General features: G+C 43.1%; 1 protein-coding gene across 1 annotated transcript; it reads left to right on the forward strand.

Annotated features, from left to right (window-relative positions):
• On the forward strand, nt 1-14920 carry wdr75 (WD repeat domain 75). The gene is made up of 21 exons (XM_028024196.1): nt 1-130; nt 464-593; nt 1113-1178; nt 1500-1599; nt 3218-3342; nt 3411-3481; nt 3737-3853; nt 3920-4008; nt 4117-4275; nt 5223-5282; nt 5459-5574; nt 5722-5897; nt 5972-6129; nt 6517-6697; nt 9164-9258; nt 9540-9635; nt 10649-10818; nt 12876-12935; nt 13516-13647; nt 13743-13834; nt 14172-14920. The coding sequence occupies exons 1-21, from the start codon at nt 45-47 to the stop codon at nt 14395-14397; spliced, it is 2505 nt and encodes an 834-aa protein (XP_027879997.1). The 5' UTR covers nt 1-44; the 3' UTR covers nt 14398-14920.
• The last annotated feature ends 2014 nt before the right edge of the window (nt 14921-16934 follow it).

Genomic DNA, 16934 nt, shown 5'->3' on the forward strand with positions numbered 1-16934 from the left:
ACGTAGAGACACCGGGCGGATATGACGTCAGCCGGTATGAAAACATGGTTGAACAGGCTGAAATCCGCGTGGTTCACCAAGGTGGCAGTAATATAACCTTCAGGGAGCCGGCTATAAGCTCCGACTCCAGGTTAGTGACTTATTTTAGTCCGGTTTATAAAGCTAATGTCAGATATTTAGTTGGTGTTAGCGGGACAGCGGATGTCTCAGCGTTAGCAGCTAATGCTACATGCTGCGCTTCTGCTTCTGTGGCGCTATTAACTCAAAAATTTACCTGAATGCAACTTTACAGTGAAATTATGTAAATAAAACCTGCCAGAATGATGCGTTACTCTAAAATTATGACTATAAAATCTGCATTACTACGAAACTTTACCAATAAATCCCCCAAAAATCTGAGTTACCACAATTATGACTATAAAACCTGCCATTGAAGCCGAAAGATGATGTTTTGTGTCCGCAGGTTCCTTCTCTGCGCTTCGGGACACAATGTGAAGGTGTTCAGTACCGTCACCGAGGAGTGTGTCCAGGAGCTGCGGGGCCACACGGACCTGGTGACCGGTGTGCTGATCAGACCTTCCAACCATCTGCAGGTAAACATCCAGATGTGCTGAACTCATCGTGTTGTTGTGTTAGCCACGGCTGATGAGAGAGAAAAGCTGCAGATAACCTGACTTCACTTCAATGGAGCCCCTCAGTAATCCAGCTGAGGAATGAAAACATTCAGGAAGAAAAGTAAAATAAAAGAAGGATGTAGTTGTTTTTTTTCAGTTCAAAAGTAAAAATCAAGTCAGTGTCCATACCATAAACCAGAGGATGAAAACCACAAATCTCTGATTATTATAATTCAAATGTATTCTGAGTGACCCATATCATAAATCATATTTGATTTATAATCTTGTTTTCTAACCTTTGACCTGTGAATGTGTCTGATGATGTGAAAGCAGCAGGTCAGACGTGTTTTGTATTGAAATCCAGATGCATCTCAATGCATTAGAGTCTCATTAAAAGGAATTAATTTCAGTAACTTAGTTCAAAACCAAGCTTACCTTTGTGGACTGAATGAATGTTTGATGCTTTATTAGAAATGAATTCTGTGGTTAAACCTGCAGGCCTACTCCTGCTCAGCAGATGGCACTGTGAGGCTCTGGGACTTCACCGATGGGATCCTCATTAAGGTAAAAACTTTTCCTCCATCATCTGAAGGTTCAATCAGGTTGATTAAACCTTCAGGTTTTAACTTCCTGTCTGAGCTGGTTCCACCTGAACCAGGCTGTTTCTAACAGGGCCGACTCCACGTTAGTGACTTATTTTAGTCCGGTTTATAAAGCTAATGTCAGATATTTAGTTGGTGTTAGCAGGACAGCGTATGTCTGGGCGTTAGCAGCTAATGCTACATGCTGCGCTTCTGCTTCTGTGGTGCTATTAACTCAAAAACTTACCTGAATTCAACTTTACAGTGAAATCAGTGAAGCTTCTCTTCCTGTTTCCTGTTTCAGACGTACCTCATCGGGTATCCCATCTGCTCCATTTATGCCTCGGCCAGCCATGATGGCGTCGTCTTCATCGCCACGCCAACGAAAGGACACAAAACTTTGGGTAAGTTTGAGTTCCTTCCAGCTGAATGAGAAGTTTTGGTCTAGAACTCTCTTTGTTTTACTTCCATCTGAATATTTTTCAGCTTTTTTGTTTTTTTATTGCATTAAGACGTAAAGTTAAAACCTTGGTAGACATTTTACAGCAAAGATATTTCTAGCTTTTAATCTGTTATTCAGGCACCAAATCATTTATGAAGCTTCTTAAGAAATGTGAACTGTGGATGCTAACATTAGTGTTAGCTGCTGCATGTTAGCATTGAGGTGCTATTTTAGGCTGCCTTACCTTAGCTTCTAGGCTAACTCCTTTTAGCACATCTTGAACACAGCAATAGTCTTTCTCAGCGTCCAATCAGATTGTTTAGAAGCAGAAATGAACTGAGAAAGCAGCATCATCGCTTCTGTTAGCAGATGTAGCTGTGCGTCAGATTTATGGACGTACTGGGAACGAGTGAACATAAAGGTTCCAACTGCAACCTTTGTATGTTAAAGAAAAAATATTGTGTCAAAATATATGTTATTAATTAATCAAAATGGGCATGTAAAACACTTCAAACATCTGTTAAAAATATGAAACTTATGGCATATTTTGAACATGGAGGACGTAGCGCCATCTGGTGGACAAGCATGAAGCTTAATGAAATGTTGACATGAAGGAATCTGTTAGTTTATCTTCAGATGAACATAGATGGATCAGAAACAGTGTTTTTAACTGAATCTTCACCCATAAAAACAGAATTATTCATTAAATATGATCTAGAGTTAGCCTAGAAGCTAAGGCGCATCAGCGCCTCTTCTTCATGAGGACCCTGAGGAAGAACCACCTGTCCTCAGAGATCCTCACGAACTTCTACCGCTGCACCATTGAGAGCATCCTCACCAACTGTATTACAGCTTGGTACGGGAACTGCTCTGTCTCCAACCGGCAGGCGCTGCAGAGGGTGGTGAAAACTGCCCAGTATATCGCCGGGGCAACGCTCCCTGCCATCAAGGACATCTACAGGAAGCCGTGTTTGAAAAGGGCCGGGAAAATCACAAAGGACTCCACTCACCCAGCACACACACTCTTTTCCCTCCTGCCCTCTGGGAGGCGCTACAGAAGCCTACGGACCAGAACCACCAGGCACCGGAACAGCTTCTTTCCCACAGCTGTCACGCTTTTGAACGCCTCCTGACATAAAACATAAACTATAAGGACTGTACTCCCCTATCCTCTCATACAACAATAACACATGGACTATCCTCACACACACACACACACACACACACATCACGGACTGTTTTCTTCACACACACATACAACCTGTAAATTTTATCTGCCATTATTTATCTATAATCCGTTCCCTAACATTCTTATGTATAATCAGTATAATCTGTGCATATAGCTCCCATATTTATATCTATACACAATATCTATACCTCTTGCTATAACCCCTTATAGTCCATACATACATAGTCTTGTACATCTGTGAATAAATATTTATATCTCGTAGAGCACTTCTGGATAGATGCAAACTACATCTTGTTGCTTGTACTTGTGACAGTGCAATGACAATAAAGTTGAATTCTATTCTATTCTATTCTAAATTTGTAAATAAAATCTCATCTCTCTCTGGTTGCAGATTCTCTCCAACTCCTGGCCGTTCATCTCCCTCAGACCGCCGGCCAGCTGGTGGAGACCTCTGACCTCTCCGCCGTCCTCTCTGACGTCAGCCCCAACCCGGCGACTGTCGCCTTCGGCAGAGCGGTGCGTCCCTCTCTCTCTCTCTCCCCCGGCCCTGTTCTGCTCTCTGATTGGCTGCCGTCTCCCCACAGGGAGAGTATGTGGCCTCCACTAACGGCGTTCAGCTGCAGATCTTCTTCTTCAAGAAGCAGAAGTCCTTCAGGTTGGTTCAGCTGTCTGATTAATTGTTAATAGATCAGGCAGCGAAGTTAATATGAATAACATTTTTGTCTGTTTGTAAAAAAAAAAACATTAAGTTTATCGAGAATATGAAGCAAAATTTGTATCATGACAATAAACTTTTCTCAATAAATAATAATGATAAATTGAAATATTTTACAATAAATAAGAATAAGTGATAACGATAGCTGATGATTTTTTATGATAAATTATCGATTTTTTGCTGCTGCGCTTCCAGATTCTCTCTGAAGGAAAACAGCTGCAGCGGCCGCAGCAACACCTTCACCTGCGTCGCCTGCCACCCGACGGACGACTGCGTCGCCACGGGACACGAAGACGGAAAGATTCGGCTCTGGTGAGTCCCTCTGGTCTGGGTTGAACTTCCTGCTCCTGGTGAACTCTGACCTCTGCGACCTTTCAGGAGAAACTTCGACCAGAAGAGGGAGTACACCTACCGCACCCTGCACTGGCACCACGGCGCTGTGCGCGCGCTGCGCTTCACTCCTGAAGGTAATGCCGCCGCAGCGCGTCCCTCCGCCTCCTCAGCACGTCCCACCGCCGCCTCTTCGCGTCCCGCTGGCGTTTTTTGACCCTCTGTGTTGCCGTTGTTCCCACCAGGCTCCAACCTGTTGAGCGGCGGCGTGGAGTCGGTTCTGGTCCAGTGGCAGTACCAGCAGGAGAGCCAGCAGGACTTCCTGCCGCGCCTCGGCGCCGCCATCACGCACATCGCCGTGTCACCAGACGGGGCGCTGTTCTGCACCTCCCACAGCGACAACAGTAACTAACAGAAAACGCTCTTGGGGAAAAGAAAGTACACCCTCCGTGGGTTCACTTAAAGCTGCAGTAACTTTTATAAAATGTTTCTTCCATATTTGTTAAAACTGTCACCATGTTGACACATTTTGTTATGAGACAGATAATCTGTGAAATTATTGATTTCCTCCCTGAGCTCCCAGCGTTGACAGCCAATCAGAGCCAGGAGGCGGGGCTTAGCGCTGTCAATCATCCTCCATTTGTTAATGCTAAGGCTAGTTAGCGTAGCCACTGATGACAGCATATAAACGGTTTTCCTGTAATGGTGAGAAGTTTCTCCACTAGCGACACATTTAGCAGAGAGTACATGAGATGATTGACAGCGCTAAGCCCCACCTCCTGGCTCTGGTTGGCTGTTTATAGTTATCACTGGGAGCAGACGGACTTTTTCACAGATTATCTGTCTTATAACAAGATGTCACAACTTAGTGACAGTCTGAACAAATATATAAAAATGTTTTAATAGAAGTTAAACTCTGCAGCTTCTTGTTGTTACATAAAAATTTTCAATTATTGTAGAAATGAAATAATTTCATCAATAAAACAGAAAAACTGCTTTAACCTACATTTGCTAATATATCTTTAAATCTGAGCTTTTCATAAGTTTTATTAATATCTGTTGAGAGTCGGTAAGTTCTGGTCAGATCGGATCGGTTCTGGTTGGATCGGTTCTGGTCGGATCAGATCGGTTCTGGCTGAGTTGGACATCCTGCTGTCTGTATTTGTCTCATCTGTTCAGAGGATGTTTGTCTCAGAAGTTTTATTCTCCTTTCAGAAACCGGAAAGTGAAGCAGGGTGTACTTTCTTTGTGAAGTTGGAGGGTGTACTTTCTTTGTGTACTTTCGGACTGCGTCCTTATTGATCTGCTGCAGCGTTTCTTTGATGTTGATATTTTTCTGTTTTTTGTCCAGAAATCACTGTCATCCAGAGTTGTGTGAAAGTGTCGTCCATCATTCAGGGTCTAGTCAAAGGTCAGCTCAGATTCTGATCAGAATCTGGTCGCATCATTTTATTCTGATTTTAAAAACTTTTTTTTCATCTGAGACGCTCGACCTTATTGGTTGGAATAAAGCGGAGATGTTTTAATTCACCTCGTCTCCTGATCTGGTTGCCGTAGCAACACTGTTATCTCCGCGCGTCTCTGCAGGCGAAGCCGTCCAGACGGACCTGATGGTCGACCCGCGCAGCAAAGCTCTGGTTCTGAACGGGAAACCGGGTCACCTGCAGTTCTACTCCCTCCACAGAGACAGACTACTGTTCAACGTGAGACTGGAACCAAGCTTAATCTGGGTTTAATCTGGAGACCTGAAGGTTTAATCTGGGTTTAATCTGGAGACCTGAGTTGATAATTTATATATATGAGGGTTTGATCTGGTGAATTATAATCTGTGATGTACTAATCCCCCCCAGCTGGACGTGGTGCAGCAGGAGTTCATTCACCAGGAGGGTCTGGACCAGTTCCAGGTTGTCATGGCGACACTGGATGGCGCTGGCGCCTGGTTGGCCACGGTGGAGGAGCGGAAGCAGGAAACGGCGGAGGCGGAGCTTAATCTGAAGCTGTGGGCGTTCGATGAGCCGAGCCAGAGGTACCTAGGTCTTCCTCGCCGAGGCGGTCCAGAACCTCCAGAACCTCTGACGTTTCTCTCTCTCTTCGCTCCAGCTTCGTTCTGAACACCACCGTCTCAACGCCCCACGAGGCCCGGATTACGGCCGTGACCTTTGACCCGGCGGCCCGCGGCCAGACCTCCCTGCTGGTCTCCTGCGGCCAAGACGGACTTTTCAAAGCCTGGGGGCTGGCGGCGCCGGCCCACCCGGACGGTGAGAACCCAGCTGGACCGGGTCCAGACTGACAGTAATCTGTCTTTAATCTGAGGCCTGCTGGTCTCCATACTGGGATTAACCTTTGACCCCAACGTCACGACTGACTGGAGGGACGACGAAAATCTGAAACTTTATTTCTTTCTTCATTTCTTTTCTTTTGTTTCTTCCAAAATTAAAAATGTCAAAACAATCAAATAAGCCAAATTGATAATAATAATAAAAAACATTAATCTGTTAATTAACCGATTAATGTTAATTAACAGATTAACATATTAATTAATGTCAGATTAATGTTAATTAACAGATTAATTAATCTGTTAATGTTGCTGTTAATCTGGAATTGTCAAACTTTAGTTGGTAACAGTCTGACTGTCCCGTCTCCAGACGGCGGTCCTTCCTGGTCATGTGACTTCGTGTCGGCCTATCACGGCCTTGCGCCGCAGCGCTGCTGTTTCTCCGCTGACGGCTCACTGCTGGCCGTCGGCTTCCAGGAAGTGGTTACCGTCTGGAGCCCCGCCTCCTGGGAGCTACTGCTCACGCTGTCGCAGCCGCCGGGCAACATCAGGTAAAACAGGAACCTTAATACCTAAATAAATAGATTTTATCTGTCCGTAAAAATCTCAAATTAATCACAAATTTGCTCCATTTTTCAATTGTGGCCAGAAAGGCCAAAGAAAATCATCCAGAGGGCTGTAAATGGCCCCCGAGCCACACTCTGGGCATCCCTGATTTAAACTTATTTTTTAATCTTCTTTTATTGTTTACATAAAAGAGATGGAAAGTTTGAAGCACATTAAAATGGTTTATTATTCACACATTTATGGCCAATTCCTTTTGTTGCTGTGACACATTTAACCACTAGGGGCGCCAGAGCACAAAAACATATATTTATACTCAATAAAGGGAGAAAATCTGTGTTCACCAAGGATTATTTATGAAGCAAAACCTTTTTGATGCTTTTAGTATTTTGTTTGTCAATTAATTCATCACTGTTTGTTGTTTTTAACAGATTATTTAATAATGACCTGAAATATGAGCCAGTTTGCTGTTAGTCTCAAACTGTTATCTTTAGGGATTATTTTGTACAGTGAAATATCCCAGATTTTTATACGGTTTTCATTAATCGGGAACAAAATGTTTAACATTTCTACTTGCTTAGAATTTAAATGATTATTTCCTGTTAAATCTTTAATAAAACCACATTATAGCTGTGCTAAAAACAGTTTTAGGTCAACCAAACAGACGAGCCACTTTACGCTTTACAGTCTGAAGAATTCAGGACTTCAGTTGGTCTCCCAGCAACCAGCACAGCCGAGTGTGGGTGCAATTTGGAGGCGTGTGCATGTTTCACTGCATACAGGTTTTGATATGCAAAAGGTTTAAGAGTTTAATACGTTAATCTCCTTCTGACGTCCAACTGGAGGAATGTTTCTGTAGATCAGCAAACATATTGCTGCTAGCATCATGAGCATCTGGTTAGCTAGCTGTGATCAGGACAGAACAGCAGCGGTGTTGCTGCTGCATCTTCCTCTGGATCGGACCTGTAATAATAATTCACAGAGAGCTTCCTCATGTCTGATCTGAATTTAATTTGCTTTATTAATTTCTGTTGAGATCTGCACCGGATCAGAACATGTTGGTCATGAACTGAAAACTGTTTCTGAGCTTTTCAGACCTGAATCTATAAATCTCCGTTATGAAAATCACCTGCAGTCTCTAAACTGGGAGGTTTTCTTTTATTTCTGGATGTTTTTTTAGGCCTTCCTCATTGTGAGCTGACCCAGCAGGAACTGGCTGCAGTTTCTGCTGTAATGTTGGCAGCTGTTCCTGGGCTCACATGGAGCTCCGGGTCACAGAGGACACCAGAACCGTGCCGCCCGGTTCTGCTCGGCTCATTATGAAATAATCCACATTCAGCCACAGAATAAACCGAGTGACTCTTTTTCTTTAGGGAGTGGTGACCTGCAGCGCTCAGATTGAAGCTGATCAGAGGAAAATGTTTGAGTTTGTAAGAACCAGGCGGGTCGGCTAAAACTCTCGGACCTCCTCAGAGTTAAAATGAGACGTTTGAAGCAGGAAGAAGCTCATTTCCAGCTGTTGTTACAGCTGTGAGGTGCCTCTCTTATATAACGGCTGCCTATAGAGGTCAGCCCTCTGGAAACCATACGCTGATCTAGTCGACGGCTGCCGGACCAGAGGAAACCATGGAAACTGAGGCTCTCACCTCAGTTCTGAGGGTTTCCATAAAAATCCTCAGAATGAGATCAGAACCGGCCCATAATAAACAGTAACAGTTGGTGGTCTCTTGGCTTGAAGGATTTTTGAATCATTTCATGTTTAAATCCTCCAGTTGTGGCCTAGTTAAAGCTGAGCTGTTTGTTTTGGTCTGAATTTCTGGTTATTGTAGCTCCTCAGGTTCCTCTTTGACCTCTGACCTGAGCTGTGTTTGATATCAACTTGTTTTGGTACCGTCTCTTTAAATGTAAATGAGGTACGTCAGGCCCCGCCCCCTCCAGTTCATCCAGACAAACGTGTTGGAGAAACATGAATGAACACAAGGCTTCTACTGAGTTAGCAAACCTCACTGACTGCGTTTAGATCACAGGTTCCCAAGATAAAAATGGCAGAAACAACAAACTGTTGATGTACTAATAATATTCAAAACATCCTAGCATATAACGCTAGCATTAGCACGATGCTACTGCTAGCAAAACAGCAGCCAGGACGTCCACAGTGTCATGACTTGAGTGGGTTAATTCAACAGACAACCAAACATTTTGACTTGTAGCTTTGGTGTCTTTGAACTTGGACTAAAAAGTATCTGGAATTTCAGTTCTGCTGCAAATACTGTGATGTAACAGTTCAAAAAACATAGAAGAACATAAAAGAGAAAACTGAAAGGATTGAAAAACCTGCAGCAGCAGGAGAAACGCAGACAAACTCCCAGATTCACAATAAGATGAGTTAAAAAGTGGATTTTGTTATTTTTAAAGAGCAGATGATGTGTGAGTGACGTTTCCTCCTCCATCAGGGATCTCTGCTTCAGCCGGCTGAGCTGCTCCAAGTTTCTCCTGGGAACAACCAGCTGCAACCAGCTGTGCTGCTGGAACCTCCTCACCTGCTCCTGTAAGCCTCCACAGCGCCACCATGTGCGCAACACGCTAACACATGTCTCCTGTCTTTATCTTGGCTCAGGATAAAGACAAGAACCAAACGCTCATTTAATCAGATTCAGCTTCAGCAGGAAAACTGAAGTATTACAATAACAAAGAAGCTGATCTTAGAGAGTTGGCTAATGCTAGTGCCAAGAACGCTAGCATTAGCCAACTGGCTAGTTAGCTATCAGGCAGTCAGGTTAGCAAGCTGTTTGAACTGAACCTGCTTCCTGTTTCCTGTTTGTCCTGCAGTGGAGTGGAGCACGTCCATGGAGGTGAGCCTGCTGCTGGCAGACCCGCTGTCTGACAACATGGCCGCCTTCTGCCACCAGGACGGGAACACAGACCGTACGTCCAACCAGCGCTCAGCTTTATTTACCCAGAGATGCAGGAGAACTGATGGCTGCTGCTTCACTTTATGCTAACTGCAGCTAAGCTTGTTGCAACCAGCAATCTATCAGTCAATCAATCAATGATAAGTTAAAATTAGATCAATAATTTCTGTTCTCATTAATATTTTTTGAAGAGAAATTTTGTTTAGGGAGATTTCATAATCCATTTTATTTATGGTTTCTGTTGTTTTCAGGTTTTATTTCTGTTTTATTTGTTTTTAGATTGTTGTGCTTTAATTTGGATCATATGTGAATTAAGCAGCTGGGTTCCAAGCAGCTGCTTAATTATATATATATATATTTACAATAACATTGATTAATACAAACTAAATACTATTACACATGGAAAAACAATTTCTATATATTTTTTGTTGCTACACAAATAATGATTAATCTGTTAAACTTGTTAAATTTAGTTTTTATCAGCTGATGTTATTTAAAATAATACAACATGTTTAAATGTCATTCTGTATTCCAAAATCTAAATCCTGTTTTTTAGTTACTCCTGTAATGTTAAAGCAGCCATAGTAAGATAATCATGCTAATGCTAGTTAGCTAGTTAATGATGACGCATCATGTCGGTACAGGGGCCCCACATAAAAATCTGCTGAGGGCCCCAGAAAGGTTTGGACCAGCCCTGATCCGGATATTTAATGTTCTGTTTTAAATGTTCTTTACAAAATGAAAGTTTATTAGTGGGTGAACTTGCATTATTATCTTATTATCATTATATTATTGGAAAATGGTCTTCAAACAACAATATTATTGTTTGTCATAATAATTCCTATCCTCCAGTAAAATCTGTTGTTGTGTCGGGTCTCACTGCAGCCGAGATGTTTGGACCTCTGGGAGCAGAGAAAATAAATCACATATTAAACCTCAGCACTAGTTTTAGCTGCAACTCCGAGAGAGGAGGCTGCAGGAGAGCCGGTTTCATCACCATGGTTACACCTCTCCTTTGTTTTCCAGTTTTTGTCTTCAAGCCCAGCGAGCCGCGGCCGCTGTTTTCCCAGAAGGCCGTGTGCTCGGGGCGGGTGAGCCGCGCCGTCTTCGCCCCCAGGGAGGTGGCGCTAGAGAGCTGCGAGGAGAGCAGCAGGTGGCTGAACCGCTCACAGCTCTACTTCCTGACGCCGCTCATGGTAAACAAATGGGCCAAATATCGGCCAATCAGCAGCAAGCTCACGCTGTGGGAGAGAGGTCCCACTCTGACGCCCGGCCGCTTCCAAGAAAACCGTTCCATCTTTCTGAGAATACAAACCCTGCTGAGGGTTACAATAAACCACCAGCAGGTTTTATCCTAAACTCTAGCAGGTTTTATCCTAAACTCTAGCAGGTTTTATCCTAAACTCCAGCGGGTTTTATCCTAAACTCCAGCGGGTTTTATATTAAAACTCCAGTGGGTTTTATCCTAAACTCCAGCGGGTTTTATCCTAAACTCCAGCGGGTTTTATCCTAAACTCCAGCGGGTTTTATATTAAAACTCCAGTGGGTTTTATCCTAAACTCCAGCGGGTTTTATCCTAAACTCCAGTGGGTTTTATCCTAAACTCCAGCAGGTTTTATATTAAAACTCCAGTGGGTTTTATCCTAAACTCCAGTGGGTTTTATCCTAAACTCCAGCGGGTTTTATCCTAAACTCCTGCAGGTTTTATCTTAAACTCTAGCAGGTTTTATCCTAAACTCTAGCAGGTTTTATCTTAAACTCCAGCGGGTTTTATCCTAAACTCTAGCAGGTTTTATCTTAAACTCTAGCAGGTTTTATCCTAAACTCCAGCAGGTTTTATATTAAAACTCCAGTGGGTTTTATCCTAAACTCCAGTGGGTTTTATCCTAAACTCCAGCGGGTTTTATCCTAAACTCCAGCGGGTTTTATCCTAAACTCCTGCAGGTTTTATCTTAAACTCTAGCAGGTTTTATCCTAAACTCTAGCAGGTTTTATCTTAAACTCCCGCATGTTTTATCCTAAACTCTAGCAGGTTTTATCTTAAACTCCCGCATGTTTTATCCTAAACTCTAGCAGGTTTTATACTAAACTCCAGCAGGTTTTATATTAAAACTCCTGCAGGTTTTATCCTAAACTCTAGCAGGTTTTATCCTAAACTCTAGCAGGTTTTATACTAAACTCCAGCAGGTTTTATCTTAAACTCCCGCAGGTTTTATCCTAAACTCTAGCAGGTTTTATATTAAAACTCCTGCAGGTTTTATCCTAAACTCCAGCAGGTTTTATCCTAAACTCCAGCAGGTTTTATCCTAAACTCCAGCAGGTTTTATCCTAAACTCCAGCGGGTTTTATCCTAAACTCCAGCAGGTTTTATCCTAAACTCCAGCGGGTTTTATCCTAAACTCCAGCGGGTTTTATCCTAAACTCCAGCAGGTTTTATCCTAAACTCCAGCAGGTTTTATATTAAAACTCCTGCAGGTTTTATCCTAAACTCCAGCAGGTTTTATACTAAACTCCAGCAGGTTTTATATTAAAACTCCTGCAGGTTTTATCCTAAACTCCAGCAGGTTTTATCCTAAACTCCAGCAGGTTTTATCTTAAACTCCAGCAGGTTTTATCCTAAACTCCAGCAGGTTTTATCCTAAACTCCAGCGGGTTTTATCCTAAACTCCAGCAGGTTTTATCCTAAACTCCAGCGGGTTTTATCCTAAACTCCAGCGGGTTTTATCCTAAACTCCAGCAGGTTTTATCCTAAACTCCAGCGGGTTTTATCCTAAACTCCAGCGGGTTTTATCCTAAACTCCAGCGGGTTTTATCCTAAACTCCTGCAGGTTTTATCCTAAACTCCAGCGGGTTTTATCCTAAACTCCAGCAGGTTTTATCCTAAACTCCAGCAGGTTTTATCCTAAACTCCAGCGGGTTTTATCCTAAACTCCAGCGGGTTTTATCCTAAACTCCAGCAGGTTTTATCCTAAACTCCAGCGGGTTTTATCCTAAACTCCAGCGGGTTTTATCCTAAACTCCAGCGGGTTTTATCCTAAACTCCAGCGGGTTTTATCCTAAACTCCAGCGGGTTTTATCCTAAACTCCTGCAGGTTTTATCCTAAACTCCAGCGGGTTTTATCCTAAACTCCAGCGGGTTTTATCCTAAACTCCAGCGGGTTTTATCCTAAACTCCAGCAGGTTTTATACTAAACTCCAGCAGGTTTTATATTAAAACTCCAGCAGGTTTTATCATGCTGTCTCTCCTGTGCAGGACCTGCTGACCTTCAGCACCAGAGCAGAGGAAGAACGGCTGATGGCTGCAAGCAAACAGGTGAGCTTGTAGATACCTGCTCTGTCTGCCTGGAAAGAGAGAGCTTGACCTTTAACCTCCATGTTGACACTAGAAATGATAGCATAAACGTAGCTTTTAATGTTAACTTTGACTCAGTTAGCTTTACTCAAAGAATTCCTGGTCTTATCCACTCTTTACATCATACTTTACACGTCTTGATAACATGCTACTTCCTGTCCAGTTATTGATTTGTAATTAACATTCATTCCTGTGTTTGCTGCCATTTGAACCTGTCAGCCACCGTACTTTAAGAAATGAGATAAAAATAATAAACAGACTCAGAAAAAGAAAACGTTCATTTTCCCAGTGAGTGCTGCAGCTCCATGCTGACAGAGCGACAATTCTTTTAAGATGATTCTTAAATTCTGGACATTGTTCGAACATTTCTCTTGTTAAAACTCAGTAAAACATTTTAATTGCATTTTAACGTAAAAACAAATAAACCAATTTGTCTGCAAAGCGTTTCCATCTCCATGCCATCAGGACGTGTCGACCCGAATGTCCGACCCGGTTCTGTTCTCACAGCATTTGCTTCCCCGTCTTTTCTCCTCCTTTACAGCTCGTGGTTGACGACAGCGTTGCCATGACGCCCTTCCAGCTGTTGCTGGGGAAACGCCCACCCCACCACCAAGCGGTCGGCCTGCCCGCCGAGCTCCCGGCACCGTCTGGAGGTTCTGCTGCAGTCAGAGAGGTCCGACTTCCCTCCACTGAAGAAACAGGAAGCAGGAAGTAGGAAACAGGAAGTAGTAGCAGGTTGACTGACTGAGCGGCTCGTTGTCGTTGCAGCTGCTGCAGAGTCCGGCTCACGTCCTGCCGGCCGCCGCCGCGCTCTGCTCCGCCTTCATGGAGGCTCTGCTCGGCGTCGCCACGGAAACCAGGTCAGAACCAAAACTGATTACAATTTAAACATTTAGAAATGATTAAATGGTGAAAATTGTGACTTGGATTAATGGTTTCTCACAGCATGTTGGTTCATGAAACGTTTCATAGATTCAGTTACAGAAACAAACAGCAGTTTGTTAAATTGATCTGAAACAATGAGACTAAACGTGATCCAGAATCTGCTGACGAAGCGTTTGGGTCCGAAACCTGGAGGAACCGGTTCAAACATCCAACAGAAAGTTCAGCATGACTCGGCACAGAAAACTGCTGCAACAGGATCTGCCTGAGTTGTTTTCCTGCTGAGTCATGCTAACGTTTCCACCGTTCCTCCAGGGAAAAGAAAACCTCAGCTGGAGAAACGCCCAGCGACATGGAGGAGGAGGAGGAGGAGGAGGAGGAAGATTCAGACGAGGAAATGGAAACCAGAGCCACACGGTCAGAGGAGGCGCCGCTGGAGACGGACAGCGCCGGCCCGGTTCTGAGCAGAGCCCAGGTCAGGGAGCTGAGGCGGGTCAGGAAACTGGACCACAGCTGGTTCTCCAGCCTGCTGGACTCCTGAGCACCAGAACCAGAACCTGGGAGCGGTTCTGGGTTTCCTTCCAGGAAGGAGAAGCGACAGGAAGCTGGTTCTGGACGTGGACGGGTTCTGACCCAATTCTTCCTGTTGGCTCCATCGGACCGGTTCCATCTGGTTCTGATGTTTATTTTATGACTCCTGAAATAATAAACCTCACTGATGGTTTGTGCCGATCAGGCAGAACATTACGACCGGCGTCCGTCTGAGCCATGTCCGGACATTTTAGTAGAAATTATTTTAATGGATTTTCTCACTGGACATCTTGATATTCTGCAGACTGTCCCTTTAAGAGCCTCCGGCCATCGCTCTCACTGCGTCTCCAGTGGTCATAATGTTCTGCCTCGTCCTTGTGACTCAGCTTTTACTAAACTTGAGTTGCAGAGAACTGAATTAGTTTTTCCTTAATTTTCTTACAGAAACAAGATTTTAATTGTTTTGTTTCCTAAGAACAAAAAAGTTTGGATAATTTTTTTATTTATTCCAGTAAAATAAAAACTGAGTTTTCATAAAACCTGCTGACTCATCATCTGGCTTTCTCCACTTCCTGTTAAATAACGTTATGATGAAGATTCCATTGTCTTCCTCATCAGAAATCAGGTCATCAGCGCTTTAGGGAGATAAATATTTAGTTTAATATTCACTTCAAATTCTTATTTTTTAGCCTCAAATATTTAGCTTACTAATTATTGAGTTGGTTACATATTTAGTTGACTATATAGTTAGCAAGATAGGTAAATATTTAGTTTGCTAACTTGCTAATATTTTGCATATTTAGCTTTATAACTAAATATTTAATTTACTAAATGCTAATGTCAACAGCAAGTCAGCAAAAATATTTTTTTTGGTTTGTCAGCTTAGTTACCAAAAACAAATGGTCACTAAGTGCCTAGCTTTATCGGTGCAGCGATTTATCGGTGCCGATTTCCTGCATTTTGGGAGATGGTCAGATTTTCACATGTGAAGCTGATTTTATCTGGGTCTAAGAATCGACCTCTGACCTTTTACTCTCTGGTGAGAACGGTCACGTTTACAGGTAACATAATGACGGCGGCAGACTGGTGACCTGTCCAACTGTGAACAAAACAACGGAGATGATTGTTGATTTCACAGGGAACAGGGTCAAAGGTCATACCCTATTTCCATCCTGGGAGAAGTGGAGGTGGTGAGGAATATAAACACCTGGGTGGTCACCGTGACAACAGACTGGACTGGAGACGCAGCAGAGAAACGTCTGTAAGAGACGGAGCGACTGGAGGAAGAGAAGATCCTTCAGGTTTAGATCTTCTGTTGGTGAGAAGATCCATCCGTCTGTTGGAGCAGTAGAACCAACAACAGCAGCTGGTTCTGGTTCTGTTCTGGTTCGGTTCTGGTTCTGACTGTGGAACCTCTGGAGATGATGATGTAAAGAAGGATTCTACATAAAACCTAGTAAATTATTGCCGATTCTGACCGTCCTCTTCATGAGAGTCTCAGGGAGGCGGAGCGTGTTCAGTCAGAGGCCGTTTCAGGGTCAGTGCGGCACAGACTGCTACAGGAGATGCTTCCTGCCGACAGCCATCAGCATCAATTTCTCTGAAGCATTTCTGTGATGAGCTGCAACATTTTATTTCCCTTTGAGATTTAGAAATTATTTTTTAACTGAATTTGAATTTAGCCTGAAACTAAATATTTAGTTTGTTTAGTATTTTTTAGTTTATAGCTGACATGGTAACCTAAATATTTATGTTAGCATGTTAGCAAAATAGTTATCCAACTAAAATATTCTGCTTGCTAACTAGGAGCTTGAAACTCTGACGTCATTTATTACCGTATGAATAACATCGGGAAGATTATTCGTGTTTTTTCCCTCTTATCTATAAGAATAATAATAATCCAAATGATTACTGTTGATTTTTACAAATGGCCGCCATTCCTTCCTGCTGAACTCATCTGATGATTTTGTTTTTCTGCAGAACCGTGAACTCGGTCGGACCCAGCTGGGTTTAGAAATCCTGATCAGACATTTTCCCATCAGATCCGTTTTCTTTGTTTCATCTTAGCAGCTTCTTCATTTCCTGCCTTCAGTTTATTATCTGGTGGTTTTACTGCAGCTGGTCATCAAACCGGGTCGCCTGCAGGATCCCGCCGGTTTATGGTCTTTATCGTAAAGCTGCTCCCAGCTGTCATAAACCGACAGAACAACGGTAACCATGGCAACCCGTATATTCGATTATTCTAAAATTTCTGAGTTTTTCGAATATTTTATTTTTGGAGCTCAGGAATCCGAGTTTTTTCTTGAAAATTTGTCAGACCAATTTTAAAATTGACAGTTTTTGGGGTTTTTTCGTACATACCATCACGGCTGAACGCCTGAACGGCCATTTCACATTTCATCTGACTTTCACGTTGATGTGACACATCGTGATTCTGCAACCGATGGTTTTTATCAGCCTCCTTCGTCTGGTTCTGATCCGGCGGCCATCATCTAAACGGTTTGAAGGTAAACTTGGAAAACAGTCGGATGATTTTTGGATGAAATT

Source organism: Xiphophorus couchianus, chromosome 7 (genome assembly GCF_001444195.1).
Source record: "Xiphophorus couchianus chromosome 7, X_couchianus-1.0, whole genome shotgun sequence".
NCBI classification, from domain to species: domain Eukaryota; kingdom Metazoa; phylum Chordata; class Actinopteri; order Cyprinodontiformes; family Poeciliidae; genus Xiphophorus; species Xiphophorus couchianus.

What these genes read in the sequence shown, in the direction of transcription:
- wdr75 (XM_028024196.1), top strand. Translation starts at nt 45, where the DNA reads ATGGTTGAACAGGCTGAAATCCGCGTGGTTCACCAAGGTGGCAGTAAT. An exon ending in CACCTCCCACAGCGACAACA is followed by an intron (nt 4,276 to 5,222) that starts GTAACTAACAGA and finishes TTTTTTGTCCAG; the next exon opens with AAATCACTGTCATCCAGAGT. An exon ending in CCAGGACGGGAACACAGACC is followed by an intron (nt 9,636 to 10,648) that starts GTACGTCCAACC and finishes TTTGTTTTCCAG; the next exon opens with TTTTTGTCTTCAAGCCCAGC.